This window comes from Idiotropiscis lumnitzeri, chromosome 12 (genome assembly GCF_059441095.1).
Source record: "Idiotropiscis lumnitzeri isolate Australia: NSW breed Sydney's pygmy pipehorse chromosome 12, RoL_Ilum_1.0, whole genome shotgun sequence".
NCBI lineage: Eukaryota > Metazoa > Chordata > Actinopteri > Syngnathiformes > Syngnathidae > Idiotropiscis > Idiotropiscis lumnitzeri.
Window position 1 is genome coordinate 8,104,893 of NC_142402.1, and position 18,551 is coordinate 8,123,443.

Genomic DNA, 18,551 nt, shown 5'->3' on the forward strand with positions numbered 1-18,551 from the left:
TTGTGTTTTCTGTTGCAGTTAACTGATTCCATAAATGCCTAACGATCCAGGTTTTATACATAGGCTACAAGAAAAAAACATGCAGTGTTGCCTTCTCTTTAGTAAAAGTAGTCAGAGGATGTTTATGTTAAAAACATTATTAATAACAATACTATGTGATTATTATTCATAATTTTATGGATTAAAAATCTCAATTGTTCCTTAAAACTGTTGAGTTTCTGAACATTTATGGGGTGATTACAAAGAGCAGTAGTCACTCAAGGGAACATCGAAAGCACCTCTCCAAAAACCTGTGTATATACGCAGTAGTTTATTTTTGTCTGGAGCAGGACGTGAACAGTGGCCCTCTGGTTTCAAATCCAAAGTCCTGACACATGAGTTTAAAATGTATTTGCATTTTGTTCTATCAAATGATACAGTATGTATGAATACACAAGAACACATTTAACAACTGAGCAGAGTATATTTATTTGATATATGCGGAGCAATATTATTAAACACATCTGGACTTCATCAAAGCAAATAAAGCAGACAAAGAAACAAAAAATGCCACACTTTACTCTGCTAAACTCTTCCAAATCAATAACTATAAAGCATTGCGACATTTTGAGAGAAAACAGAGAAGATTACAAATTACTTCATGAAGTAGAAAACATTTTGCATAGGCGTCCAAGGGGGGCACAGGCACAGTTATAACTTGTAGCTGATGTTATCGTCACAGACGTTGGTCGGAAATGTTTTGAGTTCAGTTTTTGTGGAGTGAAAGTTGTAGGCTGACTTGGACAGGTTCAAACAAATGCTGTAAATTATGGAACAAACCTGGACATCAAAACATTGAACTTATCATTACTTCATTATGAAAGGCCAGCCATTCTAATTTTTTTTGCACAGAGTGTAGGCAAACAAAACCTGAGAGAAAAAAATGGCAACAAGGCACGAGTCAAGCATGTTCAGACACAGTAAATCCGCTCTAAGTAAATATATCAAGACTTTACTCTATAAGGTTTAGCAAACATCACATAAATAGCAGGAAAGCGCAATAGTTGCAGTGTAACTACAGGCGACACAGTAGGTAAATAAAAGACAGAGATCACAAGTGATTGTCAAAAACAAAAAGGAGTCTGCTGTAGATAATGTACCTCAAATATTAACAGCAGCAGTGCTAAATAACTACTCTGACAGTGATCCCTTATTTTTAATCATTTCATAACAAAAACAATTCCATAATGTTTAAAAAAAGTGGAATGTTTCCCATATTACTCTGAGGAGTAAGGAGGGACAGGATGTACTGAGATCATCAGGCACTTAAAGAAGAAACATACAGCAGAGATAAACATTAGTGCAAAGTCATTGTCAAGGCAGAGGAATGCTTCAGCATGTGAGGAGTTACAGACAGCAAAGAAGAATGGCGTTGTGCTCCTCAGAAGTGCAAGTGGAGGGTATGTGCAGAAACGCTGCGGGTTCCAGTGCATGTCTTTGGTACCAAATACAAGTGACAGAGAGGAGGATTAAGAATAAGGGCCTTTTTTCTTTTTGTTTTGTTTTGGTTCTTTCAAATCCAAATGCTTGCCTGCTGACATTGCAGCTCACCAGCTAAGTGGAGTGTGTGTGTGTGTGTGTGAATGCGTGTATGTGTGCGTGCGTGCGTGTGTGTGTTTGTGGCTCATTAATCTACTAGTCAGAGCCAATAAGGGGCACCAGTTTCGGCGTCTCCACCTGAGAAGCTTTGGTTCCTGACTGTGACTTTCTATCGCATGTATCCAGTGCATCCCTGGTGTCAGCAGAAGCCTGTTGCTCACACAGACTCCCCAGCAGCTGAGCTGTTTTGAAGACAGAGGCGTGACCTGCCGGCTGAAGGGACTGGACCTTCTGCAGGTTCTGGAGGGTGCGCAGCATCTCTGCAGACACAATGGGCAAATGCTGCTCCTGGATGAGGCTGGAGCAGGCAGGTCGAAGGACAGTGTCACGAGTTGGCTTGATCCGCTGGACAGAGCAAACTGATGTCTTCTTTGGTGGGATGGAATATTCTTCCTCCAATGATTGGTCACTTGAAGATACTGTGCTGTCATCAGAATCCTCACTCACTCCTTCATCATTAGCACTGTTGCCCTCGTGTTCTTTTTCCTGTTTGACGCCATCGCCATCCGTTATGTAAATCATGTCCTTGGGGAGCGAGGTGAATTGATAGACAAGGCGCTGGCCTTCAACCTTATTCAGGATGCCTCTTTGGTAATAATACCTACAGTACATGAGCACAACAGGGTCAGAATTAACAGTAGGGACGTAACAATTTATCGCAAATTGATTTAAACTGCTTAAAATATGCATCGATGTAAAAAATATAAAAGAATCCATTTGCAACGCCATGTTACCCAAAGCCGTTCTTTCATGTCTCGCTGTAAACAAACTACATTCGCACTTGCGTATATTACTTGCCTTTACACTCGCGCTGCTCGGCTACGTAACACATTTTGAATGTGTAGATGACATTATACATAGTAAGATAAAACAAAATGTTTTGTATTAAGGTTAAATAATAAAATAAAATAAAAATTCAAGTGTTTTAGTTTTCTTCAGCACGGCATTTAGTAGTTTTTTTTTTTACTCTTGATTTCACTCCTTTCTACGTAAAAAAAAATGGGATTGGTGCCCAAGAAAAGTGAAATATATTGTACTTAAGTACTTCTTTTATTATTCATAGGTAGTTTCATATTGTGAGTGCAATGCAACTTATTGTTTACTTTTTGGTTCCACATAAAATACGCTAAGAATTTATACACTTGCGCCAAACAATGCGCATTGCATTAGTGGATTGCTGCAGCACCACACTGGCGCACAGAGAAAAGTATGGCACCGATTTAAAAAAAAAAAAATCTTATTGATATCAGGAACTGAAAATCGAATCAGGGTTTGAGTGAGTCGTTCTATCCCTAATGAAGAGTTTAATCCTGGTTGTGCTTTGAGTACTATACCTTAGTGCTCTGCCCATGGTCTCATAATTCATATCTGGCTTGTTCTTGTGTTTGCCCCAGAGTCTCGCCACTGCCTTTGAGTTGACCAGTTTGAAGATTCCGGCGTTGGGATTAGTCCATTTAATGTAGCGGGGGCAAACTTGTCGGTCCTGCAACAACTCCATCAGAAACTGCCACAAGTAGAGAGTGTTCCCACCTGATGAAGCAAAACAAGTCCAGTGAGAATGAGATGAATATATGCTATTATAAGAGTAAATGTTAGATGATGATAAGTACTTCAAAACACAAAATTGTAGAAAAATTGTGATCAAAAACAAACAATAGTGCAACCTTAGATCGTTGTCATACGTTAAAATGTAAGTACGGAAGGAAAAGAACTATTCAAGGACAGTAACAAAGTATTTCCCATCTCTGGCTGATTACGTCACACAAGACGGTGGCTACTTAAATTTTTTTTGTGGGCTTTTTTTAAGGCATATTTTTCACAGACAGTTTCCAAACAATATGACCTTCAGTCGTCGTAAATATTCAGGTTCCACTTTACCTTTATTGTATTTATCTCGCTTCACTTTTATGTCAGGCGTAGGAGACTCTGCCCTTCGATGTCGTTTTCTACCTGAAACGTCGAGGGGAAATAAATGTAATTTCCATGATATTTTACATGATCACACTCATTTGAATGAGCAGGCGATTGATGAGCAGGGAAGTGACTGACTTCTTTGTTTGGACTGCAGCTGTGTCACAGGCTCATTTGTGTGCAACGTGTGCCATTCTGGCTCTTCAACAGCTCCCAAAATCCCCTCTGCAGACACAGTCACCTGAGAGACTGGGGCAGTGATCACATCGCCCAATGATGGCAGGAAGGTCTGGGCTGCAAGAGGTCATGGACAGATTTATTTTATTTTTTTTTTGAAGAATGCAGAACAATAATAATTCCAATAAATTCCTACGTTGAAACGATTTCTACATTCATCCACCTAAGAGGAATTTCCCCTTTCAAAGGGTATCCAAAAGTCAGCATTCACTTGCTGTTTTGGATTTCATTTTCAGGTAGCCTTTGGACAGATGTAAGGCCATCAACATTTGACAGCTTTACAGTTTTAGTAAGTAGGGATGGGCGAGTACCCATACCCGGGGCCGCTTCGGAATGTCAAATCTCCTAATATTTATGCCACCTTCCTTCACTTTTGTTGGATGAGGTCATTAGGTCAAGCAGAGCTGAAAAGGTGCTTCTTTTCCAACAAAGGAAAGGACAGCACTGTTGCAAATGAATTGGACTCCACTTTTCCCAACTGACGTTATCGCGGGCCAACGACTATTGCTGACCTAAGTGTGTAGTTTGTGGACTTTACCTGCAGAATCTTAAAAAAAAATAAGATTTAACGGACACAAATACTAATTGTTGTTTTTGGGAAGGATCACTGCAGATGCTTGTCATTGATCTGGGAATTGCCCATTCTCCAATTAAATATGGAAGATTGGTCAATTTCCACCCACTCGTGACAAAAATAAATATCTTTATGAATGGATTTTTTTTAAAAGCATTATTTTTCAATCATCTTCAGCGCGAAACGTGCATAGTCTGTCAACTACATCGGTGTCCTGTTGCTATAAAAGTTGCTGCTGTAAAGAACTGAGTAAAATCCTCTCATAAAGGATGGTCAGGAGGAGTTGCTGAAATGTTGCATCCAGGCCCCTTTCATAAGAGTTTGTAGAATTCAAATCATCCTAAAGGAAAGCAAATATCTGAGCCAAAAACAAGAAGTTGAAGAGGCCCATTGGTCTGACACCAGCCTTATATGAAGTTATCAGGTACTCGTGGAGGCTGCCAATACCAGTCACCAGTACTTGGATCCAAAGAATCTGACATCAATTAAGTCTTCCTTGGCAGTTGTTGCCATTATACTGAGGCAGTTTGATCCATCCGCAAATCATATTCTGCTTCAGAAAGTCGATATTTACAATTGCGTTAAATGAAATTTTGTATATCAAAAGTACAGTAAAAACCAAACGGTATAGAACATCCTTATTTGTAAGCATTTCCTTCCCTTGCCCATGGCTTATCAATTGACAGTGGAGAAGCATTGCAAAATTGGAGTCATTTTGCAACACTGTTATTATATACACAGCTTCTACCAGTGCATAACACATAATGAGCACATGGGTTGCATATATAACTTGAGGATCATTTGAGAGCCACTTTCATTGAAAATGCCAACGTGCATGTGATTAACTCTTGATAATAATCTGAATAACCTTTGAAGACTCCATGAAATGGCAGTCATGCTTTCGTGAATTTATGAGTCCAGGAGAAGTGGGGTCCTCAGTGAGTTCACCCAGAACTCCTCCCAACTTTAAATTGTGTTTATATCTGAGACATTATTCTCCAAAAGTAATTTGCCATTTCCTTGAAAATTATAGACACGTCTTACTCAAGCAATCTGCGGTATAAAATAATTGCTTTTTAGGCTAATAGAAAAGATGATTTACGAGGCTTAAAGTATCCCCTTTCTGAGCCGCTGTTCTGTGTATTTGTCCTCACAAGTGCATCACCTCCAGTGCAGGAATAAAAAGGTCCTTAACTATTATACTCAAACATCAACTTGTAGAGTTAAATTTAGTTCATTAAGGACATCCAATTTCTTGCATTAGGATTTATCTTACATTTGGAATACATAACATAAGGATATGAAACATATGTTATGGTAGATTGTCAATGAATGTATTTTTATATCCCAATCACAGAGATTCTCCCATCTGATTAAAAAAAATACATTTAAAAAAAACAACTGCTTAGTAGGTGTTTATTTTTTGTCAAATGTTCTTCCTTCAGTACCAATAAAAATATGTCAAGTGTATTTGTTGGTCCTCTAATAGGAGGTTAGTGTTGACAGTGCACGCTTACAGTAGTGTTCCAGTGACAGGGTATCAGGACAGTCCAAGTCAAGAAGTGAGTCTGCAGCAATGAGCGTTTCCATGGTCTCTTCGTCTCCACTTTCACATGGCTCCACTTTAAACCACAGAGTAAAAAAAAAAAAAAAAACACATAACCACAATAGTAAAACAATAGAAGAGAATGGGATTCAGAGGAAGAATCATTTTGGATCAAGCAATACAATACAATACAACTTTAGAAGGTATGGGTCGGCTTATGAAAGAAGCTAACATGAGCTCAGCCTTGCATTCCCCCCAAAATAAATAAATAAATAAATAAGGGATGTAAGATTTCACTCAACCCGATATTTGATTTGATTTTCCATTTTCGATTCCCGATTTTGATCTGGTTAGATTTTTTTAATGAATAACTAATTATATAACTGAATTATGTTTTTATTTTAACATCTGCATTTCGTCCTTTTTTAACTAAAAATTTTTAACTACATTTTTGTCTCATCATTGTTTTGTTCAAATTTTAAAATCAAACAAAAAAAAAATGGGCATTAGATTGAACTGTTTTTACAAATCCTTTTGTGATCGATTCTTTTATTTTTACATCGATGCATATTTTAAGCATTTAAAATCAATTTTTTTTAATTGTTACATTACATTATTCATGCTCTTTGTACCTCCCTTTCAAATCGGACCACAGGTGACTTTTTATTTATTGGAGTAGGTTGACATATATGGCCAACTGTGTTTGTGTGAACTGGGAAAATGTTGCATTAATACTCGAACGGACAATGTGAACACCTGATGCGGGACAAATACTTTGGCATTGTTTATTATAAATTTGGACCTGTTGAATACAAACACTAAACATGTCAAAAGTACAGACGGCCACAGTGATAGGTAGTAATGTAAAAAAAAAAAAAAAAAAAAGGATTGGTGCCAGTTTGACTGTCCATATTATGCTGTTCTGTCAGCAAATTATTAACTGAGGTACATATGGTCATATTTTCATGTCGAGATGACATCTTTTAAGGCTGGTTCATGATTATGTTCATGATGATGTTCAAATAAGTGACTGATTTGCTTGGAGTTCACAAACACCCCCATCTAATTTAGTTCGCTAATTCTTGGCTGGATTTTCTGTTTTGTTGCATATCGCAGATATTTCCCATTGCCATTAAAGGTATCACTGCTTTTCATTTTTCAGATGCGGGGTTTGAACACCTCTCAAGACGACTTGATTAATCTTGACACCTTATATATATATATATATATATATATATATATATATATATATATATATATATGTGACATTTTACTGCACTGAAATTCTTTATTCATTCGGATGTGGTTTACCTCATTTGTGACCACTCTTCAAAAGACGATTCTGATGTTTATTATATGGGACAAACAAAAATAACATTGCTTTGGCTATCGGGCAGTATGTGTAGGCAGTGTCACAACAGAGTACATTATAACGTCTAGTTTGGGAACAGATGACTGATCTCCCATCACAGGCTGTCATTGAGAGTATGACTTTCGGATGCCGAGCAAAGACACATTATTGGGATGGTATCAAATGCGGATTTTTCAGAGTGTGTCCAGCATGCCATCTATTGCCTTGTGTTCTCTCAGTGTGTTGGCAAGCAATATATTATGAATAACTGTTCATCAAAGAGCCGGACTGCTTTATGGGCTGTTTTATATGGTGGTGCCATCAATTTGATAGAGTACCTTGTTAAGGTGTGTATTTAATTATCGGGGACAGCCTAGAGACATTGATGTCCAGTTACTGTAACCAGTGACAATTTATCACCTAGCCCTCCTACAAAGACCACCATCAATCTAAAACATTGTAGACAAGTCATTAAAAGCGATACTAACTGGCCAAAAGTAGTCACACCTTCCCAAATGTCATTAGATGCTAGATTAGATATGTATAATATTGATCAGCATTTATTGACATTGTCAGAAACATTCATGATAATAAGCAGTTATCTATATTATTATCGTCTGTGCACTTCTATAGCGCTGCAAATCACAAGAATAAACATTCTATGACGTTGAGTGAACACGTTAACATGGGTAATAAATGTAACGGAATCGAAAAGTCATAAATTAAGAGTTTTAAAAGTCTTCAAAGAGGTATCGGCGGATGTCTTTGTGACGCGAGACAAGTGATGGAAAACATCTGCTGGCTAACAAGGCTGTCAAACGTCGACAGTTTCTACGGCTCAGCAAATCCACTGACAACTGGACGAACAAGATAAAAGCGTCGAAGCAAGTAAACGATTATCGTGAAGTTATTAAAATAACGTCATGGAAGTATGTCTTTAGTCTAGTTGTGCTAGCAACGTCAAGTTAGCCTAGCCAAGCCCCACGACAGCTGCGCCGGGCAACTTGAACGTCAAAGTAAAACGAGCCGAAACCACGACATAACTTACTTTGAACAACCAGCACTGATGATTTGTGAGCTACAGCATGCTTAGCTGGATTCGTCTTACTCTACATTCTAATGTGATGCATGTGCTGCCTTTTGCAGATTCTAGCTTGAGATGTTTTGTTCAACTTCCTGAATATTTTACGGAGGGTGGTCCTTGAGCTGGCAATAAAAGTGCGCATGCGCAAATCAGGCATCCTTTTTCAACCTGCGCAACTGACTAAAAGGACTACTATACGTGCCATCTTCCGAAGGCCGCAGTGGGTTGATTATCTGTCAAATATTTGCTAAGCAACACTACTTAAATCAAGTGTGGCTGTGTGTGCCATCGGTTATGCACTAACCTTTCGGCAACTGGTGGTCTTCTACCTGTTGCTCCTCACACAAAAACCCCGAATATGCCAACAGGTGAGAATGTGGAATCTGCTCCACGAGTACAGCAGGGAAATCCGAGTGAACCCCCAACTGCGCAAATACAGACAAAAATATAAATATTAACTCTAACATGACATTATAAACGGCATCTCATTCAAAATAGCACACGTTGAGAAACAATACAGTACAAGTTAAGAGTCTAAATTCACAAACAAATGGCCATTAATGATAACTGCTGGCAACAAAAGCAAGTACAACCTGAAGTGAACATTTCCAAATTGTGTCCAATTGTCTATTTTGTGTGATCAATATTTTCCCAGCACTGCTTCTATAATGTCACAGTATATTTTTTTGTCATTCATGGTTTCCTCAGTCGTTTTATAGGCCAGATATTGTCCCCTAGATAAATAAAATAAGTAAATACTTTTATTTAACTATTTTTTGTGGGGAGGAAAATTAATTAGAATGTTTCTTCTTTTACAGTAGACCTACACATAGTCCGCGGTTTGACACCTGCAGAATAATATTTAATAAAAAAAAAAATCTTTATTAAATTTCCAGAGCTGGGTACTTGACCCTTTTTTGCCGGTCAGTCCCCCGCACTCCATCCGCTATCCCGGTATGGTTCCGGTCTCGACCCTCCGGCCTTATTCATAAAAAATTGTTGGTCCAGAATCCCGTTAGTTCTGTATATTTCTTATATTTTTGGTGGTGCGGACAACCCTTTTTCATGGATAATGCATATTGGAAGTATATCTGTATTTTGGAATTTTTTGAGTTTATAATTCCCCCTACCACCAATGTTTTTCAGTGCATGTCAGTTAAATGCAGATTTTTGCCCTTCGTCAACCAGACTGGTCCCTACCCGCCGACCCTATAACATTGTTGTGAGAGATGATTTTTGAAAGAATGCACAAAATGACTTCTTGCACATCATGTTGGTTTTCTGCTCAGCAGTTTTGTGTCATCCTTGAATTGTAATTTTTAAGCAAGTATGTGATTATTTTTTTATGTTCACTTTGTTGTTGAAGTCTGAATTTACTGTTAAACAAAAAGTGTACGCTGCCTAAAATGGTCATTTTTTTCAGTGCTGTCCCAGGAAAAGATGCAATATAATATTTATTAAATGTGAGGGCTTTTCTCATGCTTGTGAGATTCAGTAAGTATGTATTAGCCACAACATTCAGTAGGCCTGCAAAATGTGAGATTCAGTAAAAGAATCTTTCTTCACAAAGATAATAAATGCTTAGTTTCAAGGGAGTCAGTAGTGACAGTAGTGTAAAATTGCCACACTGCATCAAATTGTCAATTGTGTCCATCTTGCTGCCCCGGTGCAGTGCAATTGTAAAGTACACTCACACTTAAAAAAAATAAATAAAAATTGAAATACATTTACACATATCTCAGACTGATAATGAGAGCTGAACATTCTTGTATTTTCAAAGTTAGAATTTTTGATAAACCTGGTTTATTGGATTGTGCAAGTTTTCATAATGTCTTGCCCGGTTAGTGTTCACAAGCTCCAATGTTACGTAACATGATATATACTGAGATCCTGGGCAACAATTGTTTGAAATTTGTAATAATGGGCAGATTGTTGTCATTTACACTGGTTTAAAACGCAAACTAAATAGAAACCAATTAACAGTGTAGTTATATTGTGAATGCAGTAAGTCTTTCTAGCTTGTACAGGCCTTCATATGTGGAACATTCACATTGCAAGCATGAAATGCACTTCCAAGTTACACAATGCTAAATATTTTACTTACCCCTGATAGGTTCGCATGGTCACTGGCAAAGTCAAAAATGAGCTCTGATTGCTGTAGCATGGCTGAAAATGCCAAACACTCTTGCAGATCTAACGAGATGGCAAAAGCATCACAGGAATGTTGTGGAAATTCTAATGTGTTCTTCTCTCTAGGCAGAAGCTCTTTGTGGGCTGATGAATGATAGTGGACAGTTGCGGTAGGCCTTTAGATGATCTGAGGAGCGCACATCACAGGATATGATGATGCTGGCATCTCAACAGCGAATGTGAGTATGCTCGATTAGCATAAGAAAAAGTTGACGCAGGAAATAACGTTTGCCGCTTGTGCTTGACTTTCAATGAGGAAGTGGTTGCTCTGAAATAGGTCCTATGGTCAAGACTCGAACCTGTCAGGGAAAAAAAAACAGAAATTAGTAACATACATAGAGGCATAAATAGGCAACATTTAGCCACCGATCGTGTACTTATTTGATAAAGATTTTGTGGCCTGAATTAGACGTTAAACAGTACAGTCTGCTTGTGACTATCACGCATCTCACTTGCATCTTCTAAAAAGAGGCCAAACCACCAACAGGAAGGAAGCGTTTGTACTGCAATGTGTGTGCGCTCGGGTGTCTGCAAGCGCGTTTGTGTGTGTGTGCGTGTGCAATACCGGGGAAGCAGCTGCTGTTGAACTTGAAACAATATGTCTTTGCGCAACTTTCAAGGTCACAGCCGTTGCATTCGCATTCCTTGAGACATGTTGGGGACATTTAGAATCAAAGCAGTTGTTTTGTTTGCTTGCTTTTTAATCATTTAAGTATTCCATCCTTCCCCTTTGATGCCTCGCTCAGTCCTCTGATCATTCTTGCTCCTCAGTCTACAATGTTGGACTAATTCTGAGGTTAACGCAAACCGCGTTGGGGATTTAAGTCTCTCTCGCTGTTGTGCAGATGCTTCTTATTTACGAGTTTAAAAGAATTCATCAAACATGGTGGAGCACCTGCACCTTACCTTTTGCTCTTTTCTGTAGAAGATCACAGCAGTAATCAGGTTTTGCGTACTACACAGAAGCTTTCATTCGTAGAAAAACAGCTTGAAGGAATTAATTCTCGCCATATTTTAATCCTGTTAATCCGCCAACCTTAGCAGCTTCACAGTTATTGATGTTTTTGCACCAAAGCCTCCAAAGGGAGAACATGAATGGGCGTCTTAGCGCTTGCGATGGAGCCACAATATGTTTGGGTCAGTTATCACTCAGGAAGCACAGCTCAGTTAGGAGGCACCACTTCCTGAGTTCGTGTGCCAAACCACTGCCATCATTTTAGCCAGAAATGGCCTTCTCATTTTTCAACTTCCTCTGATGTTTGTATTTGTTTGGATTCAACACATTCAAAGTAAAATGAAGTTTGTTTCTTTTAAATGTGTACTTTAAAACAAAATGATACTTGCAAACTAACATTTTATAATACTAGTAGGATTTTTTTTAATCTTTTCTGTGGTTACTGCGGTTTGGCTACAAAGTAAGTGAATTAACATCTTAATTTCCTCTTTCTAACCTGAATTTCGGGCTTTGGCTTTTGCTTGGCAAGCTACAATGTTTATCTTGCTGACAAAGAATGCGCCGCTAACTGTAATCAGTGCAGACCGTATTTTTCATATTGTAGAAAAAACAGGATTATAATTTTTTTTATTGCCAAATCGCTAATTCTCACATTGTTCTTTCTTTGAGTGGCAGCTGCTTTTCAATTGCCATTGTAGTAGCTGTATATTCATTATTAGCTGGCCCTGCAGCCTGCCAGAGGACTCTGCTGCCATATTGTTCATTGGTACTCTAGTCACATACTCTAGGTTTGTCTCGGTGGCCTTTGCACAGGGCTTTGAGTCTGTGAAGTGGCTGCCAGGCCCCTCAGGACACTGATAAGGCCCCGTAACGTTCATTCCTCATTTTGCCTGTGTGAGTCTAAGAGAGCGAAATAGAAGAAGTGCGGGTTTGTTGGATAGAGAGAGGTTATGTGTGTTGGATGTGTGTGAACTAGGCCATGATGATAACAGGATGGCAAGTGAGGGGGGTAGCTGATAAGGTTCTCTGGTTGCTCGCTCGAACCGGGCCTTGTTAAATGAACATTGAAATATGGTGTAAGGGGAGATTGGCTGTCGGAGCGGTGGCGGTGGTCACCGCTTTTGCAACATTTCTGATGGTTCATACAGTGTGTGGTTGTGTGTGTGCGTGGCTGTAGGCTCATCTTTTGATAAATATGTTAAAAATGCGAGCGCCCGTGCTCAGAATCTCATGCTCTGAATTCTAGTTTCACTTTCCCTTTGGCACATGACATCCGGCATACAGTTCAGTCTTCCTTAAGTCATTTTCAAATCAATCACAATTATTATTAGAAATATTTTCTGCATGTTAAATCATAAGCAGAGGCCTTACCTTGTGTTGTCAAGTGGTTTCTATGCAGCAGGACAGCAGCAGGATCCAAAAGAGAAAAAAAATAAATTCTCATCCAGCAAACACAAACTGTCATCTGCTTCAATACAAGTGATCAGTTAGTTTCCTATTGTGAAAAGTCCAAGAAAAGTGACTCAGATTATAGATCAGTGTAGTTAATGTAGATCTTTCAGTCCTTGTCAGATGTTGCTCCCTCGCTTTTTTCCCTTGAACTGCCTGCCCCCCAAGTGAGTTCTGATTGGTTACCTGTGTTGTGAGTCAAAGTAACCCTTAGTAACGATTGTCAGTGTGGAGCAAATGTAAACACGGGTGTATTTGCAATGTAAAGCAGAGAAGAACCAAGTAACCAACTTGCAAACATTGGTTATACAAGGGAAACTGTGCGTGTGTTTGTGTTCGGTTCAGCTGCAATTTATTATTTGTTGCTGAAGTTGACATTTTATGTTTCACTTGCAGAATTACAAATGATGACATTTGAGGCATACAACAGCTTTCATTTTACAATCAGGACAATAAAGGCGTTCTGGGTTCTAACTGAAGAAACTAAGGCGACCTTATACACGGTCCCTGACACTCCCTAGTGGCAAAACACGGCATTAACACACTTAGTTTATGCCATTATGTCGTCCTTCTGTTTTTAATAAAGACGAGAGAAAAGCTCGACTGACGCTGTATGATGGTCCACTTGACAAGAATCAAGTAGAGCCAAGAACTGCCTTGTGATCCCGTTCGCCTTTTTTTCTTTATTATTATCATCCTGATTTATTGGAGTTAAACCTGCTGCGTGTTCATAACATACTTTTTCTTTTAAATGGTTAAATAAATATCCATTATGCGACCCTTTCCACATAAATTTCCACAAAAATCAATATGAGGATGAATCCAATAAAAGCACATTGGTTCCACTAGAAGTGAAACAGAGAGCACAACTGGAAATGATTGTAGAGACAACAATTTATGACAACTCATTCCTTTGCGCTTCAAAATTCAAGATACGAGTATTGTGGTAAAAAATTATGAAGTCTGGAGACCCTCAAGATCACTCAATATACTATATCGATTAACTGGTTTGTTCGTCAAACTCAAGATCACTGACAATGTTATTGAATTTAAAAAAAAAAAAAACATTTTTGGAGATGAGGTTCATTGAAGGAGAATATTGGTACTTGGATTTCGCGTAATTTCTGCAGCAAATGTTGGCATTATCACCGTTTTTATTGAGGGGAATATCGGCATTATTTAACCGACCGGCCTCAGGGCACTGTTTTATTTTTATTTTTGCAATAGCTCCATGTAGTTCAACGGTAATGTCGGGGCTGTTGGACTGTCTGCGATGGATGAACGGATGGATGGGTGGCAGAGCTGAGGATGAGGAGCAAGGAGGGTTTTCATCATCGTTTAAACAATTAAGTGGACCTAATTGAAACTGGACTGTTGAAGATTTTTTCCTGTATGTGTGTGAGGCCACAGTTGCTTGTATACTTGCCAATTTAGCTTGGAGCAAACGTGAGTAGTGACATGCACCATGTGATCATGGCATCTCGGATTAACCGATGAAAGGAGACTTCTCATCACTCTGTCGTTGTGTAAATGTTTTATTACATCTGCAGCTGTTGTGAAAGCGCTGATATACAACATTTGCCCTTTCAGCTAAGCATAAAGAACACTGGCATTTTTGGATTGATTATAGACAAGCCACAAGTGAGACTTCCCATCGTCTCTGTTCTTTTGCTGATATTGATCTTTTCATTTTATTCATCTTATTTCTTGCCACTCTGCATTCAATACAAAGCTCCCATTCAAACTGAGGCCCTGAGACTGTGTTCAGTGAAAACCATTTCATGAAACTACCTGTTCCGATGACGACGCCCACCTTTTTCCTCTATGCTGCTCTTGATAACGGCAGAATTATTCCTTCAATGACCTATTTTGTTTTCCATTCTTCTTTGAGAAAGTCTCAAAACGTTTTGTGACTTGTCTTCAAATGCTGGTCACACAGATTTTCAGTTTAAGAACAACCAAGTCAACATTTTTACAGCTGCATTGACATTACAGTATTTTTGTTTTTCTTTTTGTACTGACTGCTGGACTAATAACTTTCTTCTGTGTCATATGGCCCTGCAGCAGTTGCAACACTTGTTTTGTTGCATACTGTTGTGTCTAGTGGCCAATAAATTGATATTTGTGAGATGGTGCATGTAGTATGGGTGCGACAAATCCCAGAATCCCCAATTCCAATGTATTTGGGATGTTGTGTAAAATGTACATAAAGCAGTATACAATGATTTGCAAATCCTTTTCAAACAATTTTCAGTAGAATACGCTACAAAGACAAGCTATTTAACTCATTCACGACCAGCCTAGTAAAAAAAATGGATTTTGACGTATTTATCCGTCAATGGTATTGAATGAGTTAATAGGAGTGGAACAAAAATCTGAATTGAGTAGTAAAATTAATTTTCATTCAACCAAATTTTACCATGATGGGCATTCCATTCCGTCCTAGGGACAGAACGGTCCTAGACAGACGCCCATTTTGAGGACACCTTTTTCCAATTACCTTCTTTACCTGTGGAATGTTCCAAATGTTCCAAACAAGTTTTTGGAGCATTCTGCAAGTTTCTCAGTCCTTTGTTGCCCCATCACACGTTTTTGGGGAAATCATATTATTCAGTTCTTATTTAGCTTTTACACAACATCCATTTGGGTTTCGTACATACTGCTCTATTCTTCACCTTGTTGACCTGATCATCTTCTTTCCTGCTCAACGAGGATTCTCATTTCCTGTCATTACTGGCTCTCATAATAAACACCCTTCGAAACTGCCCCACCTGCTTGCTTCCTGAGTATTCATTTGGTTACAAAGCTTAAGAGCATAACCGTTAGAACAACCCCTGATGTAGAAATGGAGGAGGAGATAAAGCAAGGAAATGCTCAGGAATGTCAGCCAGATAAATTCCTTTTGCCTTATTTTGCTGCCGGACTGCTTGTGTGTGTGCATGTTTATGTGTGCATCCTGGCATGTGAAAATATGTCAATTATTGACTGTGGGATGTCTGGACCAGAAATGGTGTGAAAATATGTGAAAAACAACTTACGGCGCTGCTTTTATACTTGTTGTGTTTTCTGCTTTTTCTGCAATTTGAGGTTCTCTTTTGAGCTTGGCTCAACATTGCTGTTCTTGAAGTACCTCCAAATAGCTGAACAGCTTTTAGGCAATACACAGGCATTCTTTTTAAGTGTACACGCACATGCACGTACCCTGCTGCAAGCGTCGTATTTAGTTTGTTCCTCCCAAATAATGGTGCCAGACTTCTTGTGCCATCAATCCAAAGCGCATATAGAGACATAAAGGGTTCCAGGATAACGTTGGAAACTACACTTGTAAATCATTGCATTTTTGTCAGGCCTCGTGAGGTCATACCGAATTCCAGAACCAGTGAAGGTAAAATGAGTTGACTTTTTTTCTGAGACAGCTGGTATACCTTATGTCTATTACCTTAAATGTTTCATCATTTAAATGTCAAAGCGGCCCAGTCTCGCATGCACAATAAACCATCTTTCAATCCAAGGTTAACAAAAGGACACCGTCATGCAAAGTCCAAATTCATGAAAATAAGATGCAAGGTTTTCAACAGATCAGGTTGTGAAAATAAACAAACGTTAGCTCGTCCGGGAAGAAAATGTGAAAAATGTTAGGAGTTGGGGCGAGTAGGCAAAATCGATTGTGTGTGCTCGTATGTGTGTGCGGGCTTGCATGAGTGAGTGAGTCAAAGGTAGAATTCATAGCAGGGGAAAGTATGCATTGTTTGTTCTTGTTTTTAAAAGCATCTGCTTACTTGTGTCGTACTCAGTTTTCAATAGCAATGCATGTGACTTTCGCGATACACGAAAAGACGACTTGGTGAGCACCAAAGTTTTGTTGTCTCAAAATAATACGAACTGAAACACAAGGTTCATCATTACAGCGCATCATATAGATTCATTCATGATCATTATGGCAGCAATAATGTATATTCTGTATGCAACAAAGCTTATTGCTGGCCACCAATATGAATATTGTGACTACAAAGAATACACTCGTCACATTTGCATACATTTGTCAACATATCCTGAAGTATATCACACTTATTTTTGGACATTTATCTGTGATGAAATTGTTTGACACCTTATCATGACCACCCCCGTCAACTAGGGATGCTCGATACCAATTATTTGGCAGACCGATACTAGTACCACGACTCAACTCTTGGGTGGTCCTCGATGCCGATACAAAGTACCGATGCAACTACTTTTGATTCGCAAATTTTGTCCACAAAAATAATCAAAGATCGTTTTAACAGAGGACCTATATATTGCAATATAAAAATTTTACCCGATGGCAATTTTCTGTTTTCTTTTTCACATTTCTTCATCAAATACATATTTTGTATAGAACGCACAATAAAAATGATTTTAAAAGACTAAATTAATAAAATGGGACAAATAATTTAGTGGCCCGAAAAAAATAAAACAATAAAAATATGTGGTTGTGGAATTTTTTAAAGGGATACAGTGAAGTGCAAAAAAAAAAAAAATTAAATATAGCAGTACTGCAACTAAAATTTTAGTTCGTATCTAGTGTGTCCGCACACCCATAGCGAATGTTGTTTTTTTAGGGGTTCGTTTCGAATACCTACCATTTCAAGTTTGTTACCGTTTGATTCATCTGTGGTCTCTCAGTTTGTCCACTCACGTAATGATGTACATAACTTAGAAGAATAACAAACTTCACATCATGTTGTAGCACTCTGTTGAGATGAAAATAAAATCAATAAAAAAAATTTTAACAATACGATAATTGTTGAGAATGTCAATTGAAATTGAGAATGGCAATTGAAAACTACGCGCTAATCCTAATGTAAGACTTGGTATCACAAGCTTTTAACTTGTACAAAAGCACATGCCCGCCAACAGCCGTTACATGATGCGCAGTTGCTGCCCAGCGGGCAACGTTCCCTCAAAGGCATTAATTACATGGGCGTTGAAAAGAAGTCTTGCTCATTTCTCGACAAATTTTCACGACACTTACTTTCTTGTGGTGTGTGTGATGTCCAAAAACATGGAACGCAGTAATGAAATTGAAAGTTAATCCTTGCCATATTTGTGTTTGTGTTACTACTAGTTGAATGTGTGTCATATTTAACTATCACATTTCTTTGATTATATTTTTGGCACTGATTATCTATTAAACAAACCGTGACTTTAGGTTGCATATAAAATACTGGTATCCAGATCAATTTTAACAAAGCATTAATATAAATCTTATGAGGGCATATACTTATAGCAGGGATGTCCAAAATATGCCCCGATGGCCATTTGCAGCTGGCCATCTATTTTTCAGGGGCTCGCAGCTAATACCAAAAATGGCATTTGACATTCAAGCAAATATTGTATTACAGAGTTTAACGTCACATTTGTGACCTTAGGAGGAACCGATCGTATAATGAGAATGGTGTTGGAGCACAACTTTCGTTGTTTCATTAATTGGGGGAAAGGCTTGAGGACATTTCTAGAAATGTATTTTTCATACTACAGTTACCGTTTGTGCCAAATATGTACGATACTTCGATACTTATTCACTGTCTACAAAATGCCTGTAGAAAATTCTAGATTTTGTCCCTATTTTTTGTATTC

The 18,551-nt window shown here is 38.4% G+C and overlaps 1 protein-coding gene across 4 annotated transcripts; it reads right to left on the minus strand.

Moving 5' to 3' along the window:
• Positions 1 to 449: 449 nt before the first annotated feature.
• On the minus strand, positions 450 to 13,068 carry LOC148325716 (ETS-related transcription factor Elf-1-like). Of its 4 annotated transcripts, none has more exons than XM_088312130.1 (8): positions 12,858 to 13,068; positions 10,446 to 10,830; positions 8,646 to 8,766; positions 5,878 to 5,982; positions 3,688 to 3,843; positions 3,517 to 3,588; positions 2,973 to 3,168; positions 450 to 2,239 (listed from the first exon to the last, which is right to left on the minus strand). In XM_088312130.1, exons 2-8 carry the CDS (start codon positions 10,503 to 10,505, stop codon positions 1,675 to 1,677), a joined length of 1,275 nt encoding a protein of 424 aa, XP_088168256.1. In that variant the 5' UTR covers positions 10,506 to 10,830; positions 12,858 to 13,068; the 3' UTR covers positions 450 to 1,674. The 4 variants fall into 4 exon arrangements, with proteins under 4 accessions (XP_088168256.1, XP_088168257.1, XP_088168258.1 ...); XM_088312131.1 differs by lacking the exon at positions 12,858 to 13,068 and adding an exon at positions 11,438 to 11,633; XM_088312132.1 differs by lacking the exon at positions 12,858 to 13,068 and adding an exon at positions 10,909 to 11,008.
• Positions 13,069 to 18,551: the final 5,483 nt, after the last annotated feature.